The sequence below is a fragment of the Carlito syrichta genome, unplaced genomic scaffold (assembly GCF_000164805.1).
Source record: "Carlito syrichta isolate Samal-C Ts95f unplaced genomic scaffold, Tarsius_syrichta-2.0.1 Scaffold311050, whole genome shotgun sequence".
NCBI lineage: Eukaryota > Metazoa > Chordata > Mammalia > Primates > Tarsiidae > Carlito > Carlito syrichta.
In genome coordinates, this window is record NW_007255146.1 from 173,907 (window position 1) to 186,917 (window position 13,011).

Sequence of the window (13,011 nt, forward strand, 5' to 3'; positions counted from 1 at the left end):
GACTCAACAAAAATTCTGTTAGAATAAATTAATTCAGCAAAGTTGTAGGTTACATTTATTGAGCAACTGTTATATTCCAGATATATATATACTTTGAATACTAAAAGAACCATAAAGTTGAAGGTTACAAAATCAACATACGGAAATCAATTTTTTTGTACTTAAACTGTGAACTATCTGAAAAAGAAATTGAGAAAACAATCCATTTACTGTAGGAACAAAAAGAATAAAATACTTAGGAATAAACTTAACCAAAGAGGTGAAAGACATGTACACTGAAATGTATAGGACATCGATGAAGGAAAAATAAAAAAATTAAAGAAGACACCTGCAAATGTAAAGGCATCCCATGTTCATGGATTAGAATAATTTATATTATTAGAATATTCATGTTACTGGACGTGATCTACATATTCAGTGTACTCCAAACCAAACCCAAATACATTCTTTAGAGAAATAGAAAAAAACTATTTGAAAATCCACATGGAACCACAAAAGACCTTGAATAGCCAAAGCAATATTGAACAAGAGCAACACAGCTAGAGGCTTGTACTCCCTGATTTCAAAATATATTATAAAACCACAATAATCAAAATAGTATAAGTTTGGGATGAAAACACATGTAGACTAATGGGACAGTCAGTAGGGTTAAAAGACATCATACAGAATGGGAGAAAATGTTTGCAAACCATATATACAATAAGGAATTAATATCCAAAATGTGTGAGGAGCTCATGCAACTCAGTAACCACATATATGATAGTTATCCCATAAGACAATACCTTATTTTTACTGTAGCTTTTCTATGATTAGAAACATAGGTACATAAATATTAAAGTGTTGCTGCTACACAACAAATATTTACCATTGTGTTACAATTGCCTGTAGTAGTTAGTACAGTAACATGCTGTACAGGTTCGTAGTCTAAGAGCAATAGACTGTCATAGAGCTTAGGTGTGGAGTAGGTTATATTATCTAGGTTTATTTAAGTATGGTGAGTTCCCTATATATGAACAAGTTCCATTCCAAGAGGGTATTCATACTTTCAATTTGTTCATAAGTCCTACAAAGCTAACCTAGGTACCCAACTAACATAATCAGCTATACAGTGCTATACTGAAATAGGCTTATAATACATTCTGGGCTTGACATAAAGATATTGTACTGCTGTACTGTATGCAGTACTGTATAATAAAGCACACAAAATTGTAACTACTTGTAGAGGATGCACGCACATGAAAATGTTTATCAGACACCTGAACTAACTTACATGATTGGACACATGAATGCATGTTTGCATCTTTGAAAGTTCACAACTTGAAGGTTCGAATGTAGGAGACTTACTGTACACTCTATGATGTTCATACAATGATGAAATTGCCTAATGATGCATTTTTTATAATGTATACCTGTCATTAAGTGACACATAACTGTATATGTAATATTAAGACTTAATATATTTAATATATAATAATTACATTATTAGCCTGAATACATAATATAAATATATAATGAATAATATGTTATTAATATAAATATTATTTAACTTTAGAAAAAATAAAATTGTCATTTTCAACAGCTGGTATACATTATGCTAAGTGAAATAAACCAAGTGCAGAAAGACAAATACTATGTGATTTCACTTGTGCGTGGAATATAAAGATGTCAAACTCATAGAAACAGAGGTAGAATTGTGGTCACAAGGGTCTAGAGGGAGGGAGATAAGGGGAAATGTAGGTCAGAGGGTACAAAGTTTTAGTTATGCTAGAAAAATATGTTTTAGAGAGCTAATAATGTGCAATATTATGACTATAGTTAATATTGTATACCTGAAATTTTCTAGGAGGGCAAATCTGAAATGTTCACACACACACACACACACACACACACACACACACACACACACACGTTACAAGAAAGAGTTTGATATAATGAGTGGGGAAAGATGTTAAGTAATAGAATTAGATTTTCTTTTGTGGACCATCTATTTTACTCAGAGCTTGAAAACTCACATGCCTCTAACATGAGAAAAGGGGGAAGGAACTGTGGTAAACTGGTGCCTAATGGCAGTCCAGCCACTGCCCAGATCTAGTAGGTTTTTATCACATCAGGATTGTGTATTTACAGGTCTCTTGAAGCTAATACAATTTTTAAAAATGCTGTATCAGTCGTATTCTGCTTTCAAACTGAGTTTTGGCTTAATTCAGTTAATGAAATTCATTGTTCTCTAAGTGGTAAAGTGAGTAGGCATGTTTATTCAAACTATTCCAGGCTAAAAATGTTCATTGAATATTTACCCAAACATCTGGGAAGATATGTCAGTCACTTAGTTTCTATGAAATATTTCCCTATTTGGAATTTGTAAAACAAAGTGATTTTCTAAATACAATCAAACAAGAGGGGAAAATAGGATTGATGTTAATAACCGTGCCCCATGACTATGGTGAGAGAGTTCTGAGGGTGAGACAAAGCCGACCCTGAAGTTGTTCCTTGTACTGCCTGCAAGGTTGCTTCAGAGTCCTGTGCTCATGCCTGGCCCTGCAGATGGAGGTCCTGCTGATACTACTGCATGTTTACGAGTATCACTTACTGCATTTCTAGTACCATGTATTTCTAACATTTTGTGCCACAGTCTTCTCCTGGGCCTAAAGGATTATTTTTTTTAAATAGGCATGTAGTACTGAAGACATTATAGTGTAGAAGTTATGAGTTTAGGCCATAGAGTGAAGCTATGTCATTTTACCATAAATCATAGCCTGAACCTGAAGTCCCTTTTCTGTAAAATCTCCAGGATTGTTATGAGGTACAATAGACAGTGTTCAAAATTGCATGGCCCAGTGTTTGACATATATTAAATTTAAATGTTAAACCATTAGTATTGTAATTAATAAATTAATCAGTACCTTTTCTTCTAAAGTTTCTTGTCTTCTCTTCTACTTATAAAAAGATCACTATACACTGAACCAAGATTCTATAATCCAAAGGTATCAGTGGATACTGAGATGCTTACCTCATATCCAAGATGTAAGAGGAAGCCCACACTATTGCAAGGCAGGCCACAGATAGGTTATAACTTAGGGATGTGAGTGGGCCAGCACAATCAAATTAATCAATCAAATTTAGGAAGAGCTATGAGAGACAGACACTGTTTAGGTCAAGTGTACAAAGATAAAGAAATGGCTACAGGGAGTTTGGAACACTTAGGATATATTGGGTAGGGAAACTCCCATGGATTCAGCTGTTTAGCTATAATCTGGTAGGACTGAATAAAGGGAACTTAAATTGAAATACATTCCATTCTTTGGCTAAGAAATGCTATAGGCAAGCAGTAATGAGTGTCAGTACTAGAGTGATTGCAATGAGATAGAGAGGAAAAAGGCATATCTAAAAGGAATTCTAAGACTAGAACTTGGTGACATTGAGTTTAGGTGGAGGGATAGGAAGAAGTTCTAAGTAACTGCAGTATCTGGCCACCATAGGATTATGAGAATGGTGGGTATATTTGTAGATGGGAAAAACAGATCTAGTTTGTCCAGGGGCACTATCCAGTTTTATACTTTGAATTTAGAGTGATACACTGGAGATATCTTAGGAGCCAAAACCAACAAGATGCAGTTTTTTACAGGGATAAATGTAAATTCCTACATTTAGGTTAAGAAAAGAATTCAATTGCACAAGTCCAGGATGTGGGATATCTGCTTGACAGTTAACTTAGAGGTTTTTATTGGCCACAGACAAAACTAATTATGCACCAACAATGTGCCCTGTTGTGGAAAGAGCACATGCCACGTTAGGCTACATAATGGAAGTATAGTCATCTGCCTGAGGGAGACCCAGTGGTCCTGCCAGCATTTGTGCTATGAGATCTCATTTCCTGTCTCACCCTAGGCTCCATGTTTTCAGAGAGGGGTAGTCACAAAAATTAGACAGTGGCCAGAATGGTCAGGGTCTGGGAATTATGTCCTCAGGGAAATGGTTAGGGGAAAAATGGAGCAAATTCAGACGGAATATGATAGCAATCTTCAAAATTTTGAAAGATTGTTATGTGGGAGAGGAGAGAGGGAATACAAATATTTTTTATGATTGCTGTGAGAAGAATTGGGTAGAAGTTTCAGAGAGTCTAAACAAGCTGGATAGAAGGATGAATGGATAGATAGAAAGGAAGAAGGATGGATGGATGGATAGATAGATAGATAGATAGATAGATAGATAGATAGATAGATAGATAGATAGATAGATGGATAGATAGAACCTCCTAACAAGATAAAAGAGCTTCCTAGTACTGGGTGTTCTCATGAGGAATGTATATAACTGCCCTCCTGATTCTGTATGTTGGATGAGGTGACTTTAAAAATTTCCTTCTAATTATAAGATGCTATAATTCCTTGGGTCATGGTTCCATAGAAACCAGTTAATAGCAAGGGTGGCTTTCAATCTTTGGTAACATGCCTGTTTTTAATGGAAAGTTACTCTGAGAATACTAGCAGAACTTCTTTTTATAGATAATTCTTGAGGAGATGCAAGCTTTAAAACTTAAGTAGTTGTCTGTTATATTCCTTAAACCTTCTTTCAGGAGCTACCCACAACCATAGGGAATGCTACTGATGAAGGACTGCATATATTCTTTCAGGGTGCCTGCTATTTCTGCAACTCTTTGTTAGTAAAACACCATTTAGTACGATTTTGTCAAGGCATCTGAAATATCTTACATCAGACGTCATCTCAGAGAAACCTTCCCTAATGGTCCAGTCTAACCCTGAGTTATTTTCCGTCCTGTTATCCTGTTTACTTTCTTTCATGTTTAACCCCAACCACTAACAAATTATATGTTTATTGTTTGTCTTACTTCTCAACATATAAGCATTATAGAGTGGAATGATCTTGTGTGTTTTGTTCACTCTTGTTCCTCTAATATTCAGAATAGTACTAGGCACATAATAGTCATATTAGAAATATAATTGCATTAATGATACATCTAGGTTGGGTCTTGTGGTATTTCTCAGAGGTTACTTAGTCCTTACTACAGTATCTCTGGATCTTTCTGTATAATTTAATCTATGCTGACGCTTTGACGTATTGGTCATGGCAACAGAGTATAACTGATACTACCTGGTCTTTAAGAGTCCTTTATGGATTGAAAGGCCACCAGTGAATATTCCTTTGGTTATCCTATTCTATAAAGAATAATCTGCATTTCATTCACTTTCTCTTAGCTTTACTTTGAAATCCTTTACAATCTGAGGTTTTGGATGAACACTCTTCATTTTCTCTAGGTCACATTCTTGGCTGTGGAACTCAGGATTTCACATGTTAGCATTTTTCTAGCCAAAGGACCATGTGGTTAATGCATCACTCTGATAACGTGTTTTTTTCCCTGAGTCATCTATCCCTTTTACATCTTGGGAGGTAAACTGGATTGGTAACCAACTAGTTATCAGCCACCCTACTACATTTTCCTAGATTGCTTTTCAAAGAGACCGTTTGCCCTTTCCTCAAACCTCTTAATCTTTTCCTCCCCACAGATGACTTTGCTTCATATTTATTTGAGAAGAGAAACACTGTTAAGAACTCCCTCATCTCTCCATCACGGAATTCATCCACCTACCCGATCTTCACTCACCTGTCCTGTCTTTCTTTCTACTACCCTTCATAAGAAGCCCCGACTCTTTTAGGCTGGCACCACTAGGACTTTGGATCCTGTTCCCTCTTATCTCCTAAAGGATTTTGATTTTTCAAGAGTCCCTGAATTTGTATCTTTAGTTTCTGGTTCTCTTCAGGATTATTTCCATCAGCATATAAATAAGTTGTACTATTTTTCATGTTAGGGAGAAACAAACTCCAACTTCTTCCTCATTTTCTAGTTTCCCTTCATAGCAAGAATTGCCTATTATTGTCTTTGCTTTCTCACATTTTCTCCACAGCCCACTTCAATCCGACTTTCTTCCCCAACACTTCACCCCTATTTTCAAGGTCACTAATGACTTTCCTATTGCTAAATCCTGTGGTTATTTCTCTGCTTTAATTTTACTTAACTTTCCCCAGGGATTTAGCCCACATCTTCCTTCCTTAAATACTTTTCTTTCCCTTTGGATTCTGTGACAGTATATATCTTGGAAATCCGGAGACATAGATTTTTGTAATTTATTAAGCCAATGTTCTCAGGAGAAAACTGCAAGGGAATGAGGAAGCCTGGACAGGACCAGGAAAGAACCTAGGCAAATATACAGTTTCAGGAGAAATATTGCCTCAACTTGTCTCACCAGATCTCTGGAACATGCCTGTGTACCACAGATGCAAAAGGGCTGGGCTTTTATCTCCCTACATCTGTCATGGTCTAGGGGTTGTTCCAGAGGATGGAGTAGAGGCATAACTTCCATATATGCCCAAGTAAAGGTTCTCCTTGTAAGGGAAATTCTTCTGAAAAGGAAGCAGGAGAGAGTAGTCAGTAGAAAAAATTCACATAGCTGAGAACTGAGCACTAGCTCAGTGAGAGGGATGTGGTGTACCAGATGCTTTAGGTGTCCTATTCTCCTTCCCATCTACTTCAGCTACTCCAGGACAGGCTCTTCTGCTGCTAGGATCATTCCTCTCCCCATGCTCTCATACAAATCCAGCATGATGCCTTTAACATACTGAAGATTCACAGATTTATTCTGTGGTCCTGACTACTTTGAAGAATCCTAGAATTGCATTTATAACTGCCTACTTGCCATTTCCATTTAAAGATCTAAAAGGCATTTTAATTTTAACATAGATAAAACTCTTGATTCCTTTTCCCTCTTTCAGACCAGACTTTGTCCCAGTTTTCCTCAGATGCTCAAGTTCTCTTACATCTCACAACCTTCTGGCTCTTCATCCGCCTCTCTCCACCTCCACCATGCCTTTTCTAGCCAAAACTGTCATCTCTCACCTGGAACACTGTAGTGATGCCTCCGTGTTCTGTGTGATTCCCTTCTTGCTGCCCCTGCAGACTCTCCTCTATACAGCTGCTAGAGTGTTCCTATTGAAATCAAATACTTTAACGGTAGTCAATATCTGTCTGGGGACAGGGGGGCATACCTCATCAACAAGGGTAAATGCACAATATATATTTGTATTCCTAACCTTTAACTGTACCCCACAATTTTAAAATAAAAATATGTATTAGAAAAAAAAGAAATCAAATGCTACAAATTTGCTTAAAACCCTACAGTCAGTACTCATTGCACTTAGAGTAAAACCCCAACCCCTTGCCTGATTTATAAAATAATACACAACCTGACCCATATATATCTTTTCAACTTCATTTTTGCTGGGTGTCTCCTTCCGTCTCTACTCTCAGTCACATCAACCACATCTCCTGACTTCTCAACCACACCAAGAATATGCCCATTTTAGGACCTTTATTTTGGCCTTTTCTTCTTCCTTATTGCCACTCAGATTTCAGCTCAAAGATCAGCTTCTAAGACAGCCTCCTCTGATCAACTGATCACTCTCTCTTCACTCTAAATTTTCTGTAGACTACTTAATACGGTCTGTTATTTTTGTTAGTAATTTGTTTAGCCATTCACTCATTGTATTGTTGCTGTCTTACTGTTATTGTGTAAGTGCCTTGAGAGCACAGATGTTGCACGTCTTATGCTTTATAATGAGTGAATAAATGGTGAGCTACCTGTTTCCTTAGAGACAGTTATATGCTCACTTAGAATATGGGCAGTTTAGACTGTATTTTAAAATTATTTGTGTATGGAAATATTTCTAACCACAGAAAAACTGAAAACCAAACAAAACTGCATCCCACCTTTCAGTCAAGATTGATTCTATCCTGTGATTTCCCTTTGACATACCATGAAATCCAGTTACTGTGTAATCCTCTGGGCCATACTTAGATTCTATAAGATACAATGATAAAATAACTCTAGCTCAGAGATAAAATTTGTCATAGCATACAAAATGAGTGTTATATAGTCTGTGTCCACAAAAATACATAAAAGAATTGATAGTGTGGGAGATCACAAGCTGTTTCTTGTTTATTTTTACCTGTTTGCCTACACATGTTGTCATCTTTTTGGGGGAGGGAGACAATTCACCATGAGTCTCTCATGCTTCTCCACATCTTATAAGAGATACTGGTTGCTTTTTTTCTGGACTAAAGTTTCAAGGATATTTGTATAGCATACAGTCTTGGAAGCTAGATATGTGTCTTCCTCTGGAGCAAAGGGCAGGCATGGTTACTGCTCATTGTAAAAGATTCAGGGTCCCTGGGATCATGGTTCCTCTTCTGTAACACAACCCATTTCACATCTAGGTATCATCTCTTTGCTTTCTTTGCATTGCCAGTGCAAAAAATAGTGATATTCGGAGCACTGCTTTTGTTCCAAGTAATTAGCTATACTTTGTCTCTTTCCAAGGGATCTTTTGATTCTACCACCATTCATGAAATTGTGGCAGATTCATTTGTTAGCTTGCAGGTTTGGTAAGCTCTGGAATCTTTCACATTGTCTGTTACTCTTGCATATTTCACCAGTCCTTGCAGAGATTAACTCCCAGAGACTCTCAGCATTGGTTGGCTGCTATGCATTTTTCACTAAATGCAGGCACAAGAATGCGATCAACTTCCTTTTTTTTGGAAAAGAAACTTCAAATAATCACTGTGATAGGCAAATAATGGACCCCTAAAGATGTCTGTACCTAATCCCCAGATTCTGTAAATGGGGGAATTAAGGGGGCAGATAGAAGTAGATGGACAATCAGCTAATCCTGAGATGGAGAGATTATCCTAGATTATCTAGGTGGACTTAGTGTAGTTATAGGGTTTAAATGTAAAAGAGTCAGAATCAGTGTGATGCGATTTGAGAGAGACTCAACCAGCCATTTCTGACTTTAAGGGTGAAAGAGGGTCTACAAGTTGAGGAATGAAGGCAGGCTCTGGAAGCTAGAAAAGGCAAGACAGTAGATGATCCCTTCGAGTTTCTAGAAGGGAACATAGCCCAACTAAATCCTTGATTTTAGGTCAGTGAGACTCATTTCAGAGATCTGATCTCCAGAACTGTAAGAAAAATTTGTGTTGTAAGTGACAGATTGTGATAATTTGTTAGCACAGTAATACTAAGCTAATACAGTCACAGATTCTGGATTGAATAGCTATATGAATGTATTTTGACTGTCTTTACATTAGAAGAAGGTCTGCAAGATGGTAGATGTATTTTACTTTTAAAAAAATAGGATAATGGTAATTCTCAGGCAAAAGTACATATGCAAGTGAAAGCTTTACCATTAATTTTTAGGATAAGAAATTTCACTGTATATATATCTATGATTACTTCTTTATATTAATTGAAACTATTGGCATACATTCATACTAAGTACTAAGTGATGTTGAAGCAGAAATTGTAAATTGCCTAAATTTCCCTCTTAATTTGTTTTGTTTTATGTGAATTCCTTAGTTTGCTAAAACTCCTTTAATTCCTTTTCTTTTACCCTTATTATTAAAATTCTGAAGTATGCAGTTGGTAATTAAATCTGAATGGTAAATTATGTTTGAGGGTAAAAAAAATTTTTTTGTCTCTTGGAAAGTACAATTAAATTTTACAACAAAGAGAATTGCTATGTTTTAGGGAACTATCCTGTACCACTGATTTATTCAATTATGGCATCGAGAAACTTTCTTACTCCTTAGGTGCAATTCTTCCTATGTCTGACGAGCCTGTCATTTATGGGGCAAGTACATATGAGTACATATAAGGCAGATCTTTTCTGTCCTACTTACACCATTTAAGTAGTTGCCTTTGTAAACTTTGTGATCACACAGAGTGCCATCAAAGGTAAAGAGTGCCTCAGCTGTATCCATGTACTATCCATGTACTAGAGCAGTGGTCTCCAAACATTTTGGCATCAGGGACCATGAAACTGTGGAAGACAATTTTCCCATGGGATGGCTGGGGGGCAGGGAATCGGGAAGGAAGGGATATCATTAGATTCCCATAATGAATGTGCAACCTATATTCCTCACATGCAGAGTACACAATAGGGTTCGTGCTCCTGTGAGAATCTTTTTTTTTTTTTTCAGTTGGAGTCTCACTCTGTTGCCCAGACTGTAGTGCAGTGGCACAATCTGGCCAACGCAGTCTCGGCCTGCTGGGCTCTGGCGATCCTTCCGCCTCAGCCTTCCAAGTAGCTGGAAATACAGGCGCACTACCATGCCCGGCTGTTTTTTTGATTTATTGTAGAGATGAGGTCTTGCCAAGTTGGCCAGGGAGGTCTCGAACTTGCGGGCTCAGGCAATTCACTCACCTCGGCCTCCCAAAGCGCGGGATTACAGGCTGAGCCACTGAGCCTGGCTCTGTGAGAATCTTATGCCACCGCTGATCTGTGACAGAAGCCTGGTCTGACAGAACCTAGAGTTCTGCTTCCACTTAACCCCTGCTGTGCAGTGGGGTTTTGAGATAACAGAATTTATTTATAAAAAAATGTGTATTTATTCTTATATTTTTAAACTTCAGTCACCTTCAAAGTATTTTCTTCAAACTACCAATCTACAGCCTGGGAGTCGGAGACCCCTGTACTGCAGCAGTCTTATTGGCCTGAATGAGACCACTCATTTGGGAGTAGTATGCCAGGAAGACCGCAGTTCTTCTGTTTCTGATTTCAGGAAATTAGTCCCATTGTTGAATTTTTAAAGGTTTGAGTCTATGGGTCACAATGTTAGAATACTCTTGGATTGCTCAAGTGAGTTATATTCATCATATGATCATCATTTGTGTTTTTAAATACCCTTGGAATGATTTGTAATGAAGTCTTAATGAAGTTAAGTGCCTTAATCAAACTTTAAATTGTGCTTTAATTAACATAAAGTGAGCATGAAGCTCAAGCGAACTTTATTTATAAAGGTAATTTTTGTGTAAGTAAAATAATTGTTTAAGATTATCCTGAAGTTTTCTTAAGTTACACAGATCTGAACAAAGGACTTTGTTTCTTTTCCTTTTTATTTTTTTTTAAACATTTAAAAAAAACCCCCAAACTGTTTGCTTTTCCACTTCAGTATTTCCTTTTCTTATTTGAAGGTGTATAACCTAAAGGTCTATTAACTCTCTCTATGTTTTCAGTTGACAACATTAAACCTGGGAAACAACATTTTAGAAGAAGTTCCAGAAGAAATGAAATATCTTACATCCCTGAAGAAGCTCCATTTATTTGGTAATAGGATCTGTCGATTTGCATCTGGAGCATTTGGTAAGTTAGTTAAAGAGCAACATTATAGTATCAAATGTAATCCCTCATATTTAATGATATTAAACTGAAATGAAAACTAATTTTTTGTTTTAATCATTTTTGTTAAAGATATTTATATACTTTTCTTGAAATTAAGGAATTTTATAGGCAACACTTTATTTTCAATTTTATCATACATTTATTTACATAGAGACCTAAGATAATAAGTAAGCATTAGTGTCAATGAATTTTCTTCTTTGCTGAATCAGTGTACATTTAGACTCTTGAATCCAGAAGCCCTTTTCCTGAACCAGACACAGTTTTTTTGGAAAATCAAGTTAAGAAAAACTCTCTTTGTTCTTTTCACTTTTTGTTATTTCAGATATTAAATCATAATCTTTGACCAAAGTATTAAACTTAAATCAATTTGGGGAGAATTCTAAAGAAAAGATATGATCTCCAATAAGTTGCCGTCTGTATTTGGTGTTTCCTATAAACTAATAATGTCGCCATACAAAATGATACTTCCTTATTTAACTTAAGTAGAGTGGGTTTAAGGACAGATGCATGACAAAGATATTCAGGTGATTTTTATAGCTGTGTTGATTTATGTAAGGCACTTAACCACCTTATGTGTTGGTCCCTAATAATAGAACTGGAGATATATTATAAAATTTATAAATTTCTATGAACTCTTGAGGCATGAATGGTATATATAATCATTATCATCTTCAAGCAGAATGTATCAAGGGCATTACTGCATATAATATTAAATTAGAGTTATATTTGGCAAATAGCACAAATACACTCTTGTGCCATCTTTTTAAAGGCACTTTAAAGTCTTAGGTCATGTATCTTGGAAAAATATTCTTTTTCAAAATAATAACTGTACTAAACAATTACTGATATTTATACACATTATATATGCAAAGCCTTAGATTTAGAGTTCATTATAATTTACCTGGGAAGAAACCAGTTTACACATAAAAAAATTAAGGTCATGTAAACCAATAGACAACAATATTTTATGAACTATATTGGGAGACAAATGTAAGCACAATTTGATGTATATAAACAATATTGAACATGCTAATTTATGCTAATTTAAGATTTATAAGGAATTTTTTCATGATGTCCTTAAATTTGAGATAACAGATTATATAGATATATGCATATATAGACATATATATGTTATAGGTAAACTTGTTGCCTCAAGTTTATCTATATAACTATATGAAGGGGGACCCAAAAACCTGGAATTTATTTATAAAAAATTGTGTAATTTATTCTTATATGTTTAAACTTCAGTCACCTTTGAAATACTCTCTGTTTGATGCAATACAACTATCAAGACTCTTTTTTCACTGCTTAAAAGAGTTTCTGAAATCAATTTTGATGCCTTTTAGTACTTCTGCCATTTTTTGTGTCACCTCTTTCAAAGTGGAAAAATGTTTCCCATTGAGGATTTTCTTTCATGCAGACCTCACTTGGACAGAGGTCAGGTGAAAAGAGAGGGTAGGGAATGGGCGTCATGTCATTTTTGGTCAAAAACTGCTGAACACTCAGGGTGGTATGAGCAGGTGTGCTCGTAAATACCCTTCATGGTATGGGCAAATGCTTTTAAGGACTCTCAAAATAAATAAATAAATAAATTCGCTGATGCTGAACACAGCCTTTCACAGCAATACTAGCTAGAACATTGATGCCAATGGGTTCCTAGAATACTGTCCATCATGGGTCTGGATAGCCTTGTTGTATTACGTGATCCTGTGCCTATGACCAGAGCAGAGTAAGTAGGCTAGAAATGGGTCCCAAGCTGAA

The 13,011-nt window shown here is 36.1% G+C and overlaps 1 protein-coding gene across 1 annotated transcript in view; it reads left to right on the plus strand.

Annotated features, from left to right (window-relative positions):
• The window catches only part of LRRC69 (leucine rich repeat containing 69), a 100,652-nt gene that overhangs the window by 7,296 nt on the left and 80,345 nt on the right, over positions 1 to 13,011 (plus strand). The window contains exon 2 of the mRNA XM_008068491.1: positions 11,085 to 11,211. Coding sequence (XP_008066682.1) covers positions 11,085 to 11,211 — 127 coding nt within the window. The remainder of the gene's footprint in view (positions 1 to 11,084; positions 11,212 to 13,011) is intronic.